The sequence below is a fragment of the Macaca nemestrina genome, chromosome 4 (assembly GCF_043159975.1).
Source record: "Macaca nemestrina isolate mMacNem1 chromosome 4, mMacNem.hap1, whole genome shotgun sequence".
NCBI classification, from domain to species: domain Eukaryota; kingdom Metazoa; phylum Chordata; class Mammalia; order Primates; family Cercopithecidae; genus Macaca; species Macaca nemestrina.
This window is the reverse complement of record NC_092128.1, coordinates 2099738-2122105: the sequence shown is the minus strand read 5'-3', so window position 1 is coordinate 2122105 and position 22368 is coordinate 2099738. Positions and strand designations below refer to the sequence as shown.

The following is a 22368-nucleotide window of genomic DNA, read 5'->3' as shown; positions in this document are numbered from 1 at the left end:
GCCCTGGAAGCGGAGGTTGCAGTGAGCCGAGATCGTGCCACTACACTCCAACCTGGGTGACAGAGCGAGATTATGTCTCCGAAAAAACAAAAAATGTAAGTGATGTTAACAGAGGGACATAAGGTATATTCAGTTTTGTTCTTGAGAAAAAGTCGTAACTGGATAGAATCTTGGGAGTAGGAGATGGAGTGGTGGAGGGTATAAAAGAAACCATGTCAGCCAGGCACGGTGGCTCATGCCTATAATCCCAGCACTTTAGGAGGCCAAGGTGGGTGGATTGCCTGAGCTCAGGAATTTGCGACCAGCCTTGGCAACATGGTCAAACCCAGTCTCTACTAAAATACAAAAAATTAGCCGGGCATGGTGGTGTGCGCTCATAGTCCCAGCTACTTGGGACTGAGGCTGAGGCTGGAGAATCACTTGAACCCAGGATGTGGAGGTTGCAGTGAGCTGAGATCGCACCACTGCACTCCAGCCTGGGCGACAGAGCAAGACTCCATCTCAAAAAAGAAAAAAAAAAAAAAAGAAACCACATCACAGAAATATTAGAGGAGAGAAAGCAGGAGTGTTTTAGAAAAATTTTATAAGCATGACTGTCCTCATGAGATATTTGGGAGTTAAGCCTGTTGCTTCTGACTCTGCCCACTGACAAGGTATAGCAATGGTGGCAGATCCCGCGGCAGTGAACAGCTCCGGGACCCAGGCCGGGGTCACTTCACAGCAAAAGAAGCAGTCCTGGCACGGTGCTTGGTTCCAGGTCTGGGAGGCCCCTACAAGATGGGTGTAGAATGTTCTGTCATGCTGGAGAGCCAGGAAGCCATTGCAGGGTGGCTGGGGCTGGGAGACAGGGTTAGGAGCCTGTCTGTAGCTGGTCATGGGCAGAAACTTGAAGCATTCATGAAAGCAGCTAACTCTTGAGTTCGCAAGGACGCTAACAAAACCCTTCATCGTCGTATTTGTAGGATGCAAAGGAACCGTCTCATTATTTTGAATACTGTTTTGAAAAAAGAAGTACTCAATTTATAAACTGTACCTCAGGCAGAACAGATAATTGATGATGTGTGATCTTTTGCATAGAAGTATTCCAGCCAATACTACGTGAAAATGATTTTTGCAAAATGGAATCAGCCTGTTGCAGGCTCTGGTGAAGGAGATGACCAGGGCGGTGCCACTCCAGGTGCAGCACTTGTCTGGGGTCTGCTGGTCTGAGATGGTGTGTTGGCCTCCCAGGAGAGGAGGGTCTGGGCCCAGAATGCAAATGACTGCACCTCTTCCTTACTCCAGAAAGTTGTGCGATGGGAAGATGTCAGCTGAACCCAGCAGTGTGTTTAGCGATTTAATTGATTCACATTTTGGCACAAGTCCCTTATCTCATCACCAACTGGTAGTATACAGTGCACACACCCACACTCGAAGTAGGTTTCACCTCTGCAGTGATAAGCAGAGATGGGGGCCTCTCGATGAACAAGCATCCCACGACCTAGGAAACGTTCTCACCAGAACGTTAAATCTAAATGTGGTGGAACCTTTACATCTAACTACAAAATTACAGGAAACAGAGGGGTTAGAAGTACATCTTTAACAACACCATGAGGGTGCAATTAGCAAAATCTAGATTATGGGAAATTTTACAGGATAAAAATTTCTTCATTAAAAATTGCAAGGGTGGCTGGATGCGATGGCTCACACCTGTAATCCCAGCACTTTGGGAGGCCGAGGTGGGCAGATCGCCTGAGGTCAGTTTGAGACCACCCTGGCCAACGTGGTGAAACCCCATCTCTACTAAAAATAAAAAAGTTAGCCGGGCATAGTGGCATGCGCTGGTAATCCCAGCTACTTGGGAGGCTGAGGCAGGAGAATCGCTTGAACCTGGGAGGCAGAGGTTGCAGTGAGCCAAGATCAGGCCACTGCACTCCAGCCTGGGCAACAGTGAATGAGACTCCATCTAAAAAGAAAAAAAATTACAAGGGCCAACCAGGCGTGATGGCTCATGCCTGTAACCCAGGCACTTTGGGATGCTGAGGCGGGTGGATTGCTTAAGCTCAGAAGTTCAAGACCAGTCTGGGCAAGATAGCAAAACTCCATCTCTACAAAATATACAAAAATTCACCAGGCGTGGTGGTATACACCTGTAGTCCCAGCTACTTGGGAGGCTGAGGTGGGAGGATCACTTGAAACCAGGAGGTGGAGGTCGCGGTGAGCTGAGGTTGCACCACTGCATTCCAGCCTGGGTGACAGAGCGAGATCCTGTATCAAAAAGTAAAAAATTGCAAGGACCAAAAATAAGGGATGAGAGGAACTGACAGATGAAAAATAAGAGAAAATATACTATGTCTATTTTATTTGAATACTGCCACAACCAAATGGAAAAAAAAAAAACTAGAAAGTGAATCTTTGATAATAATTTTTAAGGTGATCTATTTTGCTTCACAAAGCAATTATATTGTTTTACTATGTTTAGATATTATGCATCGTTAAATAAAACAATTAGAGATTTCTTTGGGGTGTATTAGAAAACATAGTTAACTGTAGAAGTATGAAAGGACAGCCAGTGTGAGAGAGGACTTGAAAAGGTAGTCCAAAAGGGGACATGAAGGGATGAGGTCAGAGAGAGGGCCCAGTCCATAGTAGAGAAGTGTCCAACACCAATTCTGTTCAAGTGTGATCAGGTCAAAGTGTGTGCTAGAGCACAGGGGAGTTCTGAACCAGGATTGCCCCCGACAGGTCACTCAGCTCTATGTGCCAGCATCCAGACATGTGTGGAGGTTCCGGCGGATGGGGAGGATAGGCCCGCTGCAGTCCACCCTGGACGGTGAGTTCTCTAGGACACAGGGTTACTGAGGTATGAATTACACGCTGTCACATTCACTCCTTTAATTTACAGAGCGGTAAACTCATACAGCATGTCACCCCCACCAGGAGCTACCATGTAGAAAAGTCATCACCCCCAAAATTGCCTCTGGCTCCATTGCGGCCACCTCTTCAGCAGCCACTCATTTCTGTTTCGTCCTGTCACTTTGCCTTTTGCAAAAGGCCTCCAAGGGGAACCATGCTGTGTAGTCTGTTCCTGGCTCCTTTTGGTCAGCACAGTGCATTTGAGGGTGCTGTGTGGGTTGGTTGCTCCCTCTGTTGCTCAGCTGTATTCCAGTGTGGGGATGCACCACAGTTTGTGAATCCATTAATTCGTTGAAAGACATTTGGTTTTTTTTTTCAGTCTCTGGGAATGTGAGTACAGTTGCTATAAACATCTATGTACAGGTTTTTCTGTGAACATACATTTTGTTTGACATGGAGTAAGTTTCACTGGGAGTAAGAATCCTGAGACATTTGGCAAGTTGATGTTTAACTTGATGAGAAGCTGCAGAACTGTGATCCAGGGTGGCTGCACCGCTTTGCGTTCAGACCAGCAATTAATGAGAGCCCCTGTTGCTCCCAGTCCTCACTGGCAATTATAGTTGTCATTTTGAAAAGAATTTTATGGGCGGGGCGCGGTGGCTCACTCCTGTAATCCCTATCACTTTAGGAGTTCGAGGTGGGCGGATCGCGAGGTCAGGAGTTCAAGACCAGCCTGACGAGCATAGTAAAACCCCATCTCTACTAAAAATACAAAAAAGTAGCTGGGCGAGTGGTGGACACCTGTAATCTCAGCTACTTGGGAGGCTGAGGCAGGAGAATCGCTTGAACCCAGGAGGCAGAGGTTGCAGTGAGCCAAGATCACGCCACTGCACTCCAGCCTGGATGACAATACAAGACTATATATAAAAAAAAAAATTATCCATTATAAAAGGTGGGAAATGATATCATATTGTGGTTTTAATTTGTATCTGCCAGCCAACTAATGATATTCAGCATCTTTTTCATGAATTTGATTTTTTCTTTTGGTTTTTTTTCTTTTTTTGGAGACAGTCTCACCGTGTTGCTCAGGCTGGAGCGCAGTGGTGCAATCACGGCTCACTGCAGCCTTGACTTCCTGGGCTTCGGCGATCTTCATGCCTTAGCCTCCACAGTAGTTGTGACCACAGGCATGTGCCACCACACCTGGCCAATTTTTTTTTTTTTTTTTTTTGTAGAGTTGGAATCTGCATATGTTGCCCAGGCTGACCTTTAACTCCTGGGCTCAAGGGATCTTCCCACCTTGGCCTCCCAAAGTACTATGATTACAGGTGTGAGCCGCTGCACACTGCCTGTGAACATGTTTTTTAGTTACTGAATTTTGAGAGTTACAAAGCTATTCTGGATATAGTTTATCAGATATATATTTGCAAATATTTTGTCCCAATCTGTGGCTTGTCTTTTTCTTTTCTTAGCAGTGTCTTTCAAGGAGGAGAAGTTTTAAATTTGATAGAATCCCATTTACCTTTTTTTCTTTAATGAAATTGTGCTTTTGATATGATGTCTAAGATACCTTCACGTAACACTTTACTTTTTTTTTCCTTTTTTTTTTTTTTTTTTGAGACAGGGTCTTACTGTGTCACCAGGCTGGAGTGCAGTGGTGCAATCGCAGCTCACTGCAGCCTTGAACTCCGCAGTCTCAGGCAGTCCTCTCACCTCAGCCTCCTGCATTGCTGGGACTATAGGTGTGTGCCACCATGCCCAGCTAGTTTTTAAAAAAATTTTTTTGTAGAGGCAAGGTTTCTCTGTGTTGCTCAGTTTCTCAAACTCCTGAGCTCAAGGGATCCTCTCGCCTCAGCCTAGGATTACAGGCATAATTTGCCATCCCCAGCTCCTTGAAATGAGTTTTAAGAGGCCAAGTTATGATTTATTGTTGGAAAGGAATGGGATACGTGTTTATTCGTGAAATACTGCCTGGGGCCCACTGTGTATACAACCTTCTCCCAGGCACCATCTCATGCACACACGCCTGGTCTGGGAGGATCGTTGTTGCCATAGTAGGAGAAAAAAGGACATGCCGAATCTGGCTGCGTTCGGGTCTCACCGCGAGTGCTCGGGCTAGCTGTGCACTTGAGACATGCTAGACAGCGGGAGCAGAAGTGTAGTTCTTGATTAGGACATCTTTAGTATTCGATCAAGGTGTGTGTTTGGGGAGCTACTGCAGACTTCTATGCTGATCCTGCACTGTGCGTGGCTCATGGGTCTGCCTGAGGCGGGGTGTTTTCCTGGAACTGGATTTAGATAAATGAGTTAATCAGGATGATTTCATGAGCCTTCACCTTAATAATTGTCAGTGGGAATGCAACGGAAAGTGCAAGTGAACTAATTAAGGTTTTAAAATGTGTTGTAGTGGGTTTGGAGTCCCCGCCGCTGTCTGTGTCTGAGGAAAGACAGCTTGCCGTCTTGACAGAGTTGCCTTTTGTGGTTCCATTTGAGGAACGAGTAAAGGTATGCAATTTGGTTTATTTATTGTCACTACGTATCATATTAGTGTTAAGAAATTAACACACCCACCAAAGAAATCTCTAAAGGTGCCTAGTGCCTAGCTGATTACATAACATACTTTCTCATTAGGTTGAAATAGGTAAGAATGATTTATAAAACCCAACTAAGGCCGGGCGCGGTGGCTCACGCCTGTAATCCCAGCACTTTGGGAGGCCGAGGCGGGCAGATCACAAGGTCAGGAGATCGAGACCACGGTGAAACCCCGTCTCTACTAAAAATACAAAAAATTAGCCGGGCGCGGTTGTGGGCGCCTGTAGTCCCAGCTACTCGGGAGGCTGAGGCAGGAGAATGGCGTGAACCCGGGAGGCGGAGCTTGCAGTGAGCCGAGATCGCGCCACTGCACTCCAGCCTGGGCGACAGAGCGAGACTCCGTCTCAAAAAAAATAAATAAATAAAATAAAACCCAACTAGATACCTCTTTTTACAAACTGAAAGTATTTTCTCAGTTACAACTGGTGGAAAGCCCTTTTACACTATAGATTTCTTATAACAAGGGTCTAACGTCATTTTTCTCTAGTAAATTTTGCATTGTTTGGCCAGGTACAGTGGCTCATGCCTGTAATCCCAGCACTTTGGGAGGCCGAGGCAGGCAGATCGAGCCCGTGGGTTTAAGACCAGCCGGGGCAACATAGCAAAACCCTGTCTCTACAAAGAATACAAAAGTTAGTTGGGCATGGTGGCGTGCAGCTGTAGTCCCACCTACTCGGGATGCTGAGGTAGGAGAATCATTTGAGCCTGGGAGGCAGAGGTTGCAGTGAGCCAAGATGGCGCCACTTACACTCCAGCCTGGGCAACAAAGCAAGATCCTGTCTCAAAGGGGGGAAAATATTTTGCATTGTTTTTGAAAATGCCAATTTTTTGTGAAGATACGCTTCTGTACATTCATGTTTAAGTTATTTATCAGAAACGCTGTTTTATTTTTATTTTTCTGAGACGGGATCTCACTCTGTCACCTGAGCTAGAAAGCAGCGCTGTGATCATAGCTCAATGCAGCATCAAACTTCTGGGCGCAAGCCACCATCTCACCTAAAGTGCTGGGATTACAGGCATCACCCACTGCACCCGGCCTGGAAACACAACTTTTTTTTTTTTTTTTTTTTTTTGAGATGGAGTCTCCTCTGTCGCCAGGCTGGAGTGCAGTGGTATGATCTTGGCTCACGACCTCTGCGTCCCAGGTTCAAGCGGTTCTCCTGCCTCAGCCTCCCAAGTAGCTAGGACTACAGGCACGTGTCACCACACCGGCTAATTTTTTGTATTTTTAGTAGAAACGGGGTTTCACCGTGTTAGCCAGGGTGCTCTCGATCTCCTGACCTTGTGATCTGCCCACCTCCCGAAGTGCTGGGATTACAGGCGTGAGCCACCGCGCCCGCCACTTTACTTTTTATAAAAAAAGAAATGGACAAATATCTTAATTCCTTGTCTGGTGTCTTGGATGTACAAAATTTTGTTTATATATGTTTCCACATTTTAAAATGTTTTGTTTTTATTTGTCAATTATTTTTACCAAATTTCTGAAGATTAGCTGGTTCCGTTCTCCAGTAATGGCTTCAAGAGTGTATTTTTTAGGCCTGTACACTCTGTTTATATGGTGAACAAAAGAGTTTCTTTTGAAGCTATTCATGTCCCTTCACGAAACCCTCCCTGCACGTGCATACACACTCACACACTGTCTCTCTGTCTCTCTCACTCACTCACGTAATTCCTGAGCTCCCTCTACTGGATTTTTAACATCAAAAAGATTATTTGAATTTTGTCATAGAGATATTTCTACTAGTGTTAGTATACAGCTTTTACAAAGCTGTTCTACGTAAGTTTTTATAAAGGATTTATAAATGAAAATATTCTATAGCATGGGGTGTTAATTTTAATTTTAATTTATTTTATTTTTGAGACAGTCTCACTCTGTCACCCAGGCCTGAGTGCAGCGGTGTAGTCTCAGCTCACTGCAACCTCTGCCTCCCGGGTTCACGAGATTCTCGTGCCTCAGCCTCCCAAGTAGCTGGGATTACAGGCATGAACCACAGTGCCTGGCTGGATTTTTAAAGTTTATTTTTAACTGGGCAAAGGAGCAACATTCGAAATATTTAAATATGATATACATTATATATTATCTATATATTTATTGATAGAAATCACTATTTGATACCTTGACTATTAGCATTTATTTCAGAATTTATGAAGATACAAAGATAAGATTTAGCAGTTTATTCTTTGGTAACTTGTAACAGGTCTTTTGTTCCTAATAACCTTACAGCTTTCCTTGTTTGTTAGATCTTTCAGAGGTTGATTTATGCAGATAAGCAAGAAGTTCAAGGAGATGGTCCATTTCTGGATGGAATTAATGTCACAATAAGAAGAAATTACATTTATGAAGATGCTTATGACAAACTTTCTCCAGAAAATGGTATATATAATTCTCTAGATGTCTTATTTGGCAGATGGAGGCTAGGGAATTGCTTTAGAAAATGGTGGTGGTTTAAAAATTTGTGTCCATCATCTTGTTCCATAATGACTTAAAAACTGAAATGTGCGGCTGGGCATGGCAGCTCACAGTTATAATCCCGGCACTTTGGGAGGCTGAGGCGAGAGGATTGCTTGAGCTCAGGAGTTAGAGGCCAGCCTGGGCAACGTACTGAGACCCTGCCTTGACAAAAAAAAAAAAAGTGGGCCGGGCGCGGTGGCTCAAGCCTGTAATCCCAGCACTTTGGGAGGCCGAGACGGGCGGATCACGAGGTCAGGAGATCGAGACCATCCTGGCTAACACGGTGAAACCCCGTGTCTACTAAAAATAATACAAAAAACTAGCCGGGCGAGGTGGCAGCGCCTGTAGTCCCAGCTACTCGGGAGGCTGAGGCAGGAGAATGGCGTAAACCCAGGAAGCGGAGCTTGCAGTGAGCTGAGATCCGGCCACTGCACTCCAGCCTGGGCGACAGAGCGAGACTCCGTCTCAAAAAAAAAAAAAGTGAGCTTATCTGGGTATATTAGTGTGCTCCTGTTGTCTGCGCTCTGCAAAAGGCTGAGGCGGGAGGATGGCTTGAGCCTGGGAGGTCAAGGCTGCAGTCGAACCCTGATTGTGCTACTGCTCCGGCCTTGGCAATAGAGCCAGACCCAGTCTCCAAAAAAAAGTATAGCAAGTCAGATTTGGGAGACATGTTATTAAGTAATATTTCTAAAATTGACAGTTACTACAACAGAAGCCTTTAAAAAATATTAATTATTTTTAAAGGGCAAGAAAGTAACCGGTTCCCCACCTCCCAATGTCTGCCCCAAAAATTTAGTTTGCAAGCTGTCATTCTAAAAATCTCGATGGCAGCCATTTACATTCTGTGTTTTTGTATAAATATTTATATAAAATCACAAATTGTAAGCCAAATTAAATATACTAAAATAAATGCCATAGCAATCCAAGTTTCTTTATAAAAAGATAAGTGTGCTTCAATGACACTGCCATTAGTAAAGGAGGATTATATTGTAACAGCAATTTGGATAGCATTTGGAGCTCACTGGCACATTTTGTCTTATGTTAATATTTGATACTTAGTCTTCAAAGTTTGTGTGCTATTAACCTTTAATATATTAGCAGTTTTAACTTTGAAATATTGTGATTATGATAATACATTAATTCAGTGTTGGTCAATGCCAAAGGGATTAAAATGAAAGCTTAGGCTGGATCTAAAATTAAAAATGAAATCATCTTATCCAATTTTTGGAAGGTGACAGGTTGTCCGATGTGAAATGACAATTGCCTTTTCTTCTAGGGGAACGACTTAATTTTCTTCTAAGGAAATGAAACCTGATTTCTAGTAATTTTTATTGCTTATGTAAAGAGCTAATTTTGTCATAATATTGGAACAGTGGAGGAAAGCTAACATCAGTTGTTTCCTTACTCTATTTCAAGGTTTTATTTTTTCACACAATTTACTGTTGGCATTGAATCTTTGCCATGGCCCTCTGATGCTGAGTGTCATCAGCTAAGACCGAGTGAACTCAGGTCTGCGTACAGGCTGTGGCCTCTCCACAGGGCCAGGTTTCCCTTGCCTATCTGATTGTGTTTTCAGAATATTTGGTGTAAATGAGAGACTCCTAATCTAATTGTCTAATTGAGAGATGTTTTGGGGTCCCACAGTACCTTATAAATCAATTCTTAATAGTTCTGGTGTTGTATTTTTATTAGCAGATTTCATGTTCATCTCTCCCACTTGACCCTGAAGGTTTTTACAGCTTGGGATGGAATTGTTTGTTTGGTGTACACAGCTGGTGCTCAGTAGATGCTTGTTCAATTTGTGGTTGAATCCCAGGGGGAAAAAAGTAGATGTGACAAAATAATGAGTTTGCCAATGATCGTGTAGTGTTTAGAGAAGAGTGAGCTGTTTAACGTCGAAGGGCCTTACCAGAGGCAGTTCTGGAGCGGCACCTGTAGGGGAGGAGCTGAGTTTGTAGGTGAGGGGCACTCCGAGGGCGCAGGTGCTGTGGTGCGGGGTACTTGCAAGTAGGGGGCTGTAAGCTCTTCAGCCAGAGTAGAACGTGTTTCTTATTTACCAGCAATTTAAAATTAACTTTAAAACTACTCCACGTAGATGATTCTTTGATGTTACTGTCCAGTTATAACAAACCTCAAATTTCCTAATGAATCCTTAAGCTTTAAAAATTGTTTAAAAACTGATCACACCCCACCTCCCTAAATGCATGCTAATAATTGCATTGAAGTTAAAAGATTTGGAAGAATCTTCTCATGATGTTTATACTGTAATGCTTAAAATCTTTATAAATGTTGTCAAGTACTATAAGAATGATTAAGCCATGTGTTAAAATGTGGTGTTTTGCTAGGCAAATTAGTAAAGTCAGATATCTCAGAATCATTAATTTACTTGTGAGAGAATGGTTTGAGGTGCGTTTTTGACTAATAATTTACATATAATCAACTAATGTGATTATTCCACATACCATCTGGTCGTTGAAGCGAACCCATGCTGTAGGATGCTGGTCTGCCTCATCTCGGAGCGGTTCTCTGAAGTGTGCATGTTCGCCCCCGTTACCCATAAGCTGACTGAGTGAAATGCAAAGAGGCTGATGGCTGCTCCTGCAGTTGGTGCTCAGAGAGCAGAGAGGGGCTGGGGTCTCACAGGGATGCCCACGCACTCCCTGCCTGCACTGCACCACCTTGTTACAGTGTGGAATATTGGGAGAAACTGTCACATTCCCTCATGGGATTGCTGTAAGAATTATAAAGTGGGTAACACAGTTCCCTTGGGGCCTGGAGCTCACACTGTCATTGACTCTTGGGTGAGAATGAGGCAAAGCTGGCTCCGTGCTCTGCTGTCATCAGTTCTGGAGAGCCTCACTTGTCTGCTTTTGTTGGTTGGTTACTTTTATTTTATCTCATTTAATGGGCAGAATTACCATTTCTTCCTGAAGCAGAGGAAATTTCTTCCAGAAGCAGGAAAGCAAGCTGGAGCCAAATGGCTTAGATGTGTTTACCTGATTCCCAAGGGTGACACGGACACTGACCCAGAGGTTGGGTGGCACAGCCAGGCAGCACTGCATCCTTGCTGTTGTGCAGAGTGGCCCCATCTTGTCCATTCAGTCAGCGACCATTGCTCAGTGAGTGGGAATTTGGTATGTGGTGGCTGTAAGCCTCAGTCAGTCCAGTAAATTGTATTTGCCCTACTTGACACATATCATAGACTATTTACACTCCAGGTACTGAAACTTCAAAATTACTGACGTGTGTACATAGCAATGTTGAGATAAACAGGGTTTTGAGGAGATTGCCTGGAGGCTGTATCAAGCATTCTGCTAAACCCCTTTTCCAGGATGCTTCTAAAGGTTATGTGTCCCTTGAGATGCTCCAGGGCAGATATGTGTGGGTGACTGTGCACCAAAGCCGACAGAGGGCGGCAGCGCGTGGGGTCTGTGAAAGTGTCAAATGTACGCTATGTGCTGGTGCTTTCCCACTTCCCCTGACTTCATGCAGCAGCTTCTCCCCAACTCTCGCCTCTCCTTCACCCTATCTTTTCTGCAAAGCACCTGTAGATCTTTCTCACGAAAAGATAAAGGACATTTCACTTACTTTCCCAAAGCTGTTCTCCGATGCAGCCTGTTGATCAGATCACATCCTAACTTGGTCCACCTTGTGGTTTTTTTGGTTTTGGGTTTTTGTTTGTTTTTTGAAACGGAACTTCTCTCTTGTTGCCCAGGCTGCAGTGCAGTGGCACGATCTTGACTCACTGCAACCTCCGCCTCCTGGGTTCAAGCGATTCTCCTGCCTCAGCCTCCTGAGTAGCTGGGATTACAGGTGTGCACCACCATGCCTGGCTAATTTTTTTTTTGTATTTAGTAGAGACCGGGTTTCACCATGTTAGGCCGGTCTCAAACTCCTGACCTCAGGTGACCCACCTGCCTTGGCCTCCCAAAGTGCCGGGATTACAGGCTCGTGCCACCGCACCTGGCCTGTTTTGGGGGTTTTTTAATTTTTATTTTAGAGATGGGGGTCTCGCTTTCACCCAGGCTGGAGTGCAGTGGTGCAGTCATAGCTCACTGCAGCCTCAAACTCCTGGGCTCAAGTGATCCTCTTGAGTAGTTGGGATTACAGGCACACACCACCATGCCCAGCTATTCTTAATATTTTATGGAGAAAGGGTCTTGCTGGTGTTGCCCAGGCTGGTCTTGGACTCCTGGCGTTAGGCAGTCCTGCCTTGGCTTCCCAAAGTGCTGGGATTACAGAAGTGAACCTCTGTGCCCAAAGACAATGTTTTAATTTACTTTCTTTTTTTTTTTTTTGAGACTGTCACGCAGGCTGGGGTGCAGTGACACGATATTGGCTTACTGCAACCTCTGCCTCCCGGGTTCAAGCGATTCTCCGGCCTCAGCCACCCAAGTAGCTGGGATTACAGACATGTGCCACCATGCCCAGCTAGTTTTTGTACTTTTAGTAGAGATGGGGTTTCACCTTGTTGGCCAGGCTGGTCTCGAACTGCTGACCTCAAAGCGATCCACCCCCCTCAGCCTCCCAAAGTGCTGGGATTACAGACATGAGCCACTGCACCTGGCCTTAATTTACTCTTTGTGGCAAATTATATAACCAGTAATTTTCCCCCTTTTCAGCCAAATACAGCTATTAAAAGATCATATAGATCAGGGTTGTCCAATCCTTTGGCTTCCCTGAGCCACATTGGAAGAGGAATAATTTGTCTTGGGCCACACGTAAAATACACTAACGATACCTGATAAGCTTTAAAAAAAAAAAAAAAAAAAAAATCACAGGCTGTGCGCGGTGGCTCATGCCTGTAATCCCAGCACTTTGGGACGCTGAGGCGGGCAGATCACAAAGTCAGGAGTTCGAGACCAGCCTGGCCAATATGGTGAAACCCCATCTCTACTAAAAATAGAAAAATTAGCCAGGCGTGGCGGCGCACACCTATAGTCCCAGCTACTTGGGGTGGCTGAAGCAGAAGAATCACTTGAACCCTGGAGGCGGAGGTTGCAGTGAGCTGAGATGGCACCACTGCACTCTAGCCTGAATGACAGAAGGAGACCCCGTCTCAAAAAAGAAAAAAGGAAAAAAAAAAAACCTAATGTTTTAAGAATTTAAGAATTTGTGTTGGGCCGCATTCAAAGCCATCCTGGGCCACATCGGCCTGTGGGCTGCAGGTTGAGGACAAGCTTGCTGTAGACTCTGGAGGACCAACTCCCTGAGAGTTCGTGGAGGCAGAGGTTGCAGTGAGCCGAGATCATGCCACTGCACTTCAGCCTGGGTGACAGAGCAAGACTCTGTCTCAAAAAATAATGATAATGTCATTGCTGTTTTGAGTCCTATGTTAAAATGTCCCTAAGATCCTCACACCCCTTCCCCAAGCCTTCCTGTAAGGCCAGTTGATGTTATTGCTTTCTTGTAACATCTTTCCTCCTCACCCTCCCATTTTTTTGAACAGAGCCTGATTTGAAAAAGCGGATCCGTGTGCACTTGCTCAATGCCCATGGCCTGGATGAAGCTGGCATTGATGGTGGTGGTATTTTCAGAGAGTTTTTAAATGAACTACTGAAGTCAGGATTTAACCCCAACCAGGGGTTCTTTAAGACTACTAATGAAGGGCTTCTGTACCCCAACCCGGCTGCTCAGATGCTTGTGGGAGATTCTTTTGCCAGACATTACTACTTCCTAGGCAGAATGCTTGGAAAGGTAAAGTAACCTTCATATAAAAATAGACCTCGGACCAAAAGATGTTGACATTTTATGTTTATGTGTGGTTGTTATCCAAGTTTATCATAAAATACTGTGTGTTTTAAATTTGGATGCTAAATGTTGCAAAAGCACTGCACGAAACAAATTTGTATGGTTGTGTAAGTAGGTGCTATGGTTTGAATGTCCCCTCCAAACTCGTGTTGAAACTTGATCCCCAGTGTGCCAGTATTGAGAGGTGGAACCTTTTAAGAGGTGATTAGATCATGCGAGCTCGGCCTTCATGAATGAATGAGTGGTTTATTGTGGGAGGGGCCTTGGTGACTTTACAGGAGGGAGCCCCTAACCTTGTGATGCCCTGTGCCGCCTCTGGACTCTGCAGAGTCCCCACCACTGAGAAGGCCTCACCAGGGGCTGCCCCTGGACCCTGGGCTCCTGGCCTTCCAGCTATAAGAAATGGATTTCAGTTTTTATTAATTACTCATTTCAGGTCTTCCACTATAAGCAGTCAAAATGGACTAAGACAGTAAGTTGCTGCCTAGTGACTATTAGTTTACTGGGACTGCTGCAACAAATCACCACATGCTTTTGGGGGTGAGGAGGGGGGCTTAGAAAAACTGAAATGTTCCGGGCGCGGTGGCTCACGCCTGTAATCCCAGCACTTTGGGAGGCCGAGGCGGGCGGATCACAAGGTCAGGAGATCGAGACCACGGTGAAACCCCGTCTCTACTAAAAATACAAAAAATTAGCCGGGCGCGGTTGTGGGCGCCTGTAGTCCCAGCTACTCGGGAGGCTGAGGCAGGAGAATGGCGTGAACCCGGGAGGCGGAGCTTGCAGTGAGCCGAGATCGCGCCACTGCACTCCAGCCTAGGCGACAGAGCGAGACTCCGTCTCAAAAAAAAAAAAAAAGAAAAGAAAAGAAAAACTGAAATGTATTATTTGACAGTTCTAGAGGCCAGAAGTCCAAACTCAGGGTGTCAGCAGCAACATAGATTCCTTTTTAGAGGCTCTAGAATAATCCGTTCTTCTGGTCTTGCCAATAGCCCTTGACGTTTTTTGGCTTGTAGATTCATCATTTTGATCTCTGCCTCTGCTCTAATGTGGACTTCTCCCTGAGTGTCTGTGTCAACATTGCCTTCTATTTTTTAAAATAAGGACACCTGTCATTGTAGTTGGGTCCTGCCCTGATCCAGTGTGACTTCATCTTAATTTGATTATCTGCAAATACCTCATTTCCATAGAAGGTTATATTCACAGATTAGGATTTGAGTTTGTCTTTTGGGGGGACACAGCTCTACCTGCTAGAGTAACATTTATCAAGTTGAGTATTCAGGAATTATTATTAGCTAGTTTGTTTGTTTGAGATGGAGTCTCTCCTCGCTCTGTTGCCCAGGCTGGAGTGCTGTGGCGTCATCTCTGCTCACTGCAAACTCCACCTCCCAGGTTCAAGGGATTGTCCTGCACCAGCCTCCTGAACTGCAGGTGTGCACCACCACGCCCAGCTAATTTTTGTATTTTTAGCAGAGATAGGGGTTTCCACCATGTTGTACAGGATGGTCTTGAACTCCTGACCTCAAGTGTCCACCTGCCTCAGCCTCCCAAAGTGCTGGGATTACAAGTGTGAGCCACTGCACCCGGCCTGTTACTAACATTCTTAAATAAATTAGAAATTAAGACCGGGCGCGGTGGCTCATGCCTGTAATCCCAGCACTTTGGAGGCCGAGGCGGGCAGATCACGAGGTCAGGAGATCGAGACCATCCTGGCTAACATGGTGAAACCCCGTCTCTACTAAAACTATAAAAAATTAGCCTGGCGTGGTGGTGGGTGCCTGTAGTCCCAGCTGCCCGGGAGGCCGAGGCAGGAGAATGGCGTGAACCCGGGAGGCAGAGCTTGCAGTGAGCCGAGATTGCACCACTGCACTCCAGCCTGGGTGACAGAGTGAAACTCTGTCTCAAAAAATAAAAATAAAAATAAATAAATAAATTAGAAATTAATGTTGCTATTGTGATTAATTTCTGTAAGAATTAATCAGAGCTATACTCATTTTCAACTTTGTAATAAAATTTCTTTATCTCATTGGTAGTTCTGTTCTCCGAGAAGCATAGTGCATGGAGTGCCTGTTTTGAGAAGTAGCTTAATTGGAAATCAGTGCCTGCAAAACAGATGGTACTTTTAGGACTTCTTTTACATAACAGTTTTATTAAAATATAACTCACATCATGGAAAATTGAACCTTTTAAAGTGTACAGTTCAGTGGTTTTTAATGTATTCACTGTGCTGTGTGACCATCACCAATACCTAACTTGGAAGCAGTGTCATCATCCCAAAAAGGAAACCCTATGTAGTCCCTCCCTATCCTGCCCTTCCTCCCCCAGCCCTGGCCAACCACTCATCTACTTTCAGTCTCTATGGATTTTTTTTTTTTCCTGGACATTTCATATAAGTGGAATCATTTGTTTTATCGACTATAAATTTGTGACCTTTTGTTATTGGCTTCTTTGATTTAGCATGTTTTCAGGTTTCATTAATGTCCTAATAGGTCAGAGCTTCACTCCTTTTAAGGGCTGAATCTTATTTCATTGTATGGATATACCACACTTTGGAGTTTGTTTTGTTCATTTTGAAACAGACTGCCACCTAGGCTGGAGTGCACTGCTGCAAACACAGCTCAGTCCTGTGCTTAAGCAGTCCTCCTGCTTTCAGCCTGCCAACTGTGGCAACAGTTGCTTGCTACCACACCTAATTGTTTCATTTTATTGTAGAGGCAGGCTCTCGCCATGTTGCCCAGGCTGGTCTTGAACTCCTGGTGTCGAGCAGTCCTCCTGCCTCAATCTCTCAAAAGGCTAGGATTACAGGTGTGAGCCACCACACCCAGTCACCACATTTTGTTTACTTATTCATCCCAGCCTGGAGTGCAATGGTACATTTGCATTGTTTCCACCTTTTGGCTATTATGAATAATGCTGCTACAAACATTTGTATACAGGCTGTTATTTGGACATAGTTTTTTCATTTTTCTTGGGCATATACCTAGGCATGAAAGTGTTAGGTCGTACAGTACTCCACGTCAAAGTGTCTGCAACCTTTTTACAATCCCAGCAGCAATTTGTGAAGGTTTCAGTGACTCCACATCCTTGTCAGCACTTACTTAGTGTTGTCTTTTTCATTACAGCCATTCTAGTGGGTGGGAATTGGTGTCTCGTTGTGGTTTTAATTTCCCTGATGACCAATCATGTTAACCATCTTTTCATGTGCTCCATGACTTCTGTTGAGAAATGTCTATTCAAGTCCATTGCCTATTTTTTTATTGGATTGTCTTTTATTATTAAGTCCCTGAAATGCAATGAGTTATGAAATTTATATTCTCTGAGGAAGCTAAAACATTGTCAGGTAAATGATTTGCAAGTATTTTCTTCCTTCTCTGGGTGGTCTCTTCACTTTCATGATGATTTCCTTTGAAGAACGAACACTTTTAATTTTGAAGTCTAATGTGTTTTTTTTTTCTTTTGTTGCTTGTTTTTGGTGTCTTATCCATTCCCTGACCTAAAATCACAAAGATTTCCACCTGTATGTTCTTCTGACAGTTCTGTAGTTTTAACTGTTACATTTTGGTCTTTGATCCTTTTTGAGTTAATTTTTGTAGATTGTATGAGTTAGGCATCCTCATGTTCTTGCCACCCTTGTTGAAAATTAGTAGACCATACACTTAACACTGGGGGTCTGCCCTTACGCAATATGGTCTTGATTACTGTAGCTTTGCAGTATGGGGTATGTGTGTATTTATTTATAGCAAATGGGAGTAGAACCGCAGCCTTGTTAAGCAGGGGTAGTGGGAAGGAATCAGTCTATCCTGGATATAGAATAATTCCCCTTTATTTGTGTCTCTCTGAAATGCATTGTCACAGCCCCAGTTATTTCTTTGTTCAGACTCCCAGTGATTTTAAGTGCTCTTCAGGTTTGAGAAAGGGCTCCAACATGACTTCACTACCGTAACGATATGTGTTATATCATCATCTTCAGGCTCGCCATAGTTCAGGTGGCAGATTTCAGGTGTTGATTTGATGTTGATTTGTGAGCTGGCTTTGGTTTCAGTTTGCGGATAGCATCTCTCTCTTCGTTGATGGTCACACAGCCTACTTCTCAGTTTCAGCTTCCTCTGGAGGATGTACATTTCATAATTCATTGTATGAAAATCTTTACAATGAGCTGGACACGGTGGCTCACACCTGTAATCCCAGCACTTTAGGAGGCCAAGGCGGGCAGATCACCTGAGGTCGGGAGCTCGAGACTAGCCTGACCAACATGGAGAAACCCTGTCTCTACTAAAAATACAAAATTAGCTGGGCGTGGTGGTGCATGCCTGTAATCCCAGCTACTCAGGAGGCTGAGGCAGGAGAATCGCTTGAATCTGGGAAGCGGAGGTTGTGGTGAGCCAAGATCACACCATTGCACTCCAGCCTTTGTAACAAGAGCAAAACTCTCTCTCAAAAAAAAGAGAAAAGAAAATCTTTACAATGAAATCCCATAGTTCTTTCTGTTAAAGTGAGCCCAAGAACCTTCTAACTTAATAATATATATGTGAAAATAAAGGTGAGTGTTTTGCTAGGCTAACCTGAAATACTGTAAACTTAGTGGTTTTCGCACAATGCAGTTACAGAAGATAGAGCATTAATTTTATCTGCATGAATTAAACCTTAAGATTATATACGACTTTTTCTTCCTGAATGTATAAATCATCCAGTCTTGATTAATGTAGAAGCTAATAGTTATGTAAGTCTGGTGAGGATAAACTCATTTTCTCCTGTTTATTGACATATTGCTTATAATTGAAATTATTCTGAATATGATGTCATTGTACAGTACTGTACTTTGGAATGTGTATATATTTACACAAGATCCAGGGAAGAGAATTTGTGATTTTAAACCTTTCTCCCACAAATGAAGTTTATGTAAGTTATATCTTATTAAGGCTGTTTAAAATAGTAAAGTTTAGACTAATAACAAAACTATAGTTGTTTGAGGATGGTAGTTAACTTAGTTTCACATATTTAAGACTTTCCTTACATTATTTTCTGCATGGAAATTCCCAAGGGGTTACCAACTTCCAAAACATCAACCATCTGATGACAGAGTTAAACTTTGTACTAACATGCTAAAAATTGCTCAGATCTAAGTAAGTGTAATAGTACAACAACTAATAGTGTGGTACCTGAACATTACGTCTTTAAGAGATGAAAATTGTATATTGATTGATTATGATATTTATTGGGTCATAATGTATTTAAATTTTCTTTAATGCATATGTTAGTGATTGTTTACTGTGATAAAGTACAAAGAGGTCTTCAGGAGTGATCCTACAGAGGGAGAATTACCTCCTGTCACTGGCCACTTCTCAATTAAAAGTTCCATTAGCAAATGATTCTTGCTTCTGGTGTGGGTCATGATTGCATTTTATCGCCTGTAAATCAGGCTGCAGACAGGGAATAAATAAACAGCCCAAGGATGTGGTAATGTCATCTTGAACTTTTTTTTACAGATAGAAGCACCTAGGTCCATTTAAGCCAATTAAGTTCAGAATATTTATTGAGGCTAAGCCTTTATCATATTTGAATTCTATTTGAAAATGGCTTTTTTTCTTGCTTTAGAATATTGATTTAATTGGAATGGCATGCCTATAAATCAGATTATTTGATATTATCTTGGTTATATATTTGAAAATTTTAATTAGATTGTATAACTTCAGCATGGTTTATAATTTTTTATTACAGTAGAATTCAGTGTGCATTTATTGTATTATGTAGTATAATATTGGCACTTAACAATTTATATTGAGATTTTCAAAAGTTGGAAAGTTTCTTTTTCTCCATCATTAGCATCCTTTTGTAAAATGCTCACTGAATTTGCTGAAGCTTTAAACATCTAAATTGAGGTGAATACTAGTCATTTTAGTTGCCTTAGCCCTTAAAGAGGCAGAGCTTCTCTTGTATAATACCTTGTTTTGGCCGGGCGTGGTGGCTCAAGCCTGTAATCCCAGAACTTTGGGAGGCCGAGACGGGCGGATCACGAGGTCAGGAGATCAAAACCATCCTGGCTAACACGGTGAAACCCCGTCTCTACTAAAAAATACAAAAAACGGCCGGGCGCGGTGGCTCAAGCCTGTAATCCCAGCACTTTGGGAGGCCGAGACGGGCGGATCACGAGGTCAGGAGATCGAGACCATCCTGGCTGACACAGTGAAACCCCGTCTCTACTAAAAATACAAGAAAATTAGCCGGGCGAGGTGGCGGGCGCCTGTAGTCCAAGCTACTCGGGAGGCTGAGGCAGGAGAATGGCATGAACCCGGGGGGGCGGAGCTTGCAGTGAGCCGAGATCACGCCACTGCACTCCAGCCTGGAGCACAGAGCAAGACTCTGTCTCAAAAAAAAAAAAAAAATACAAAAAACTAGCCGGGCAAGGTGGTGGGCGCCTGTAGTCCCAGCTACTCGGGAGGCTGAGGCAGGAGAATGGCGTAAACCCGGGAGGCAGAGCTTGCAGTGAGCTGAGATCCGAGATCCGGCCACTGCACTCCAGCCTGGGTGACAGAGTGAGACTCCGTCTCAAAAAAAAAAAACCTTGTTTTGAACCCTAAACTCTTTTTTTTTTTTTGAGACTCACTCTGTTGCCCAGGCTGGAGTGCAGTGGTGCAATCTTGGCTCACTGCAACCTCCGCCTCCTGGGTTCAAGTGATTCTCCTGCCTCAGCCTCCCGAGTAGCTGGGATTACAGGTATCCACCACCCTGCTCGGCTAATTTTTGTATTTTTGGTAGAGATGGGGTTTCACCATGTTGGCCAGGCTGGTCTGGAACTCCTGACCTCAAGTGATCCGCCTGCCTCAGCCTCCTAAAGTGCTGGTATCACAGGCACGAGCCACCGCACCCGGCAAGACGGTTTTCTATGTAAGTTTATTTCTTCAGAATTAACCATAAAATGCAAATGGTTTAGATTCTACAGTAAAAATGAGAGATGTATTCCTGAATTCAGTTGATTGCTGCACCTAAATAAGATTTCCTGGCCGGGTGCGGTGGCTCACGCCTGTAATCCCAGCACTTTGGGAGGCCGAGGCAGGTGGATCACTAGGTCAGGAGATCAAAACCATCCTGGCTAACACAGTGAAACCCCATCTCTACTAAAAATACAAAAAATCAGCCAGGCGTGGTGGCGGGCGCCTGTTGTCCCAGCTCCTCAGGAGGCTGAGGCAGGAGAATGGCATGAACCCGGGAGGCGTAGCTTGCAGTGAGCCAAAATCGCACCACTGCACTCCAGCCTGGACGACAGAGCCAGACTCTGTCTCAAAAAAAAAAAAAAAAAAAAGATTTCTCACTGTAGGTTTAGCACCACAAGGTAAATTCTTTCTGCCCTTGGATTAAGTAAGTCTTGCTTACTGTTGAGTTATTACTTCCTGTTTATTTTTCTCATCACTCCCAAGCAATAGTTAAACATCTGAAATTCATGAGGAGAATGGATCAGTATGATATTGAGACCATTCTCTTTTTTCTGGGCCATGTTTGTCACCATGAAGGTTAGAAGCACACACTCTTGCTGGCCCTACTTAAAGTCTCCTGTTTATCTTTGGCTCTTATTTGTGCAATAAAGACAACAAATAATCTAAAAAATAGCGTTGGGTGCAGTAGCTCATACCTGTAATCCCAGCACTTTGGGAGGCCAAGGTGGGAAGATCACTTAAGCCCAGGAGTTCAAGACCAGCCTAGGCATACATAGGGAGACCTAGTCTCTACTGCTAAAAAAAAAAAAGAAAAGAAAAGTAGCCAGACGTGGTGGTGTGTGTCTGTAGTCCCAGCTACTTGGGAGGCTGAGGTGGGAGGATTGCTTGAGCCTGGGATGTAGAGGCTGCAGTGAGCCATGATGGCACCACCACACTCCAGCCTGGGTGACAGAGACCTTGTCTCAAAATAATGATAAAATAGGGCCCATGTAAATCCTTTTAAACATTTAAATATTCATTTAGATTTAGCAAATGTAACTTTTTGAAATAAAAGCCAAATGAAGGTGTATGGTGTTAATTTTGTTGTTTCTAAACTCAAAATCAGCTTTGAGAGGCAGCAGTAAGTAAAGTGGTGGAGGTCACGCTCTGGAGTAAGACAGGCCAGTGGGGACTCCTGGCGACACCAACAGAGGGCTGGCAGAATCTGGCCTGTGTTGTCATGGGCCTCCTTGGCTTTGGTATATGCTTGCATTGGTCACGCACTCAAGGTGGGACACCAGATGGAGTGTCACGTCGTTCAGTTGGAGTGATGATGCTGCCTACGTCCTGGTGGTAGTGCTGGTAAGAAGTCATCGTATTCAAGGAGATTTGCTGATGAATCAGATGTTGGGATGTGTGAGGACAAGAGAAGGTAAGGGGACCGCCTGGGTTCTGTTCTGAGAACTAAAAGGATGGAGGTCATGTTGACTAACCTGGGGAAGGTCTGAGCAGGAGCAGGTGTGGGGAGGGAGTCATTCTTATGGAGGCTTAATGGGGGGCAGTTGAGGATAGGGGCCTCAAGTTCAGAGGCAATATCTGGGCTGAGAAGAAAAGAGATGAAGAACTGAGCCCCAGGGCTCTCCAAGGTTTAGAGTCCAGAGAGTGGAGAATTGACTGATAGAAAGAAGTTCAGGAGATGAAGCTGGAAAGTAAGGGAGAAAACCAGAAAAGTGGAATTTCAGGTACCAAATACAGATGGTGTTTGAAAGGAAGAGAAAGGTGGGTATTGTGTGATGGTACCGTTAGACCAAGTAAGGTTTAGCACTGAGA

At 44.1% G+C, this 22368-nt stretch overlaps 1 protein-coding gene across 2 annotated transcripts in view; it reads left to right on the top strand.

The window, feature by feature from the left end:
- Positions 1-22368, top strand: part of LOC105475009 (ubiquitin protein ligase E3C) — a 140560-nt gene that overhangs the window by 84734 nt on the left and 33458 nt on the right. For both annotated transcript variants that reach the window (XM_071094173.1, XM_071094174.1), the window contains 4 exons: positions 2725-2812; positions 5243-5340; positions 7669-7801; positions 13329-13576. In XM_071094173.1, coding sequence (XP_070950274.1) covers positions 2725-2812; positions 5243-5340; positions 7669-7801; positions 13329-13576 — 567 coding nt within the window. The remainder of the gene's footprint in view (positions 1-2724; positions 2813-5242; positions 5341-7668; positions 7802-13328; positions 13577-22368) is intronic.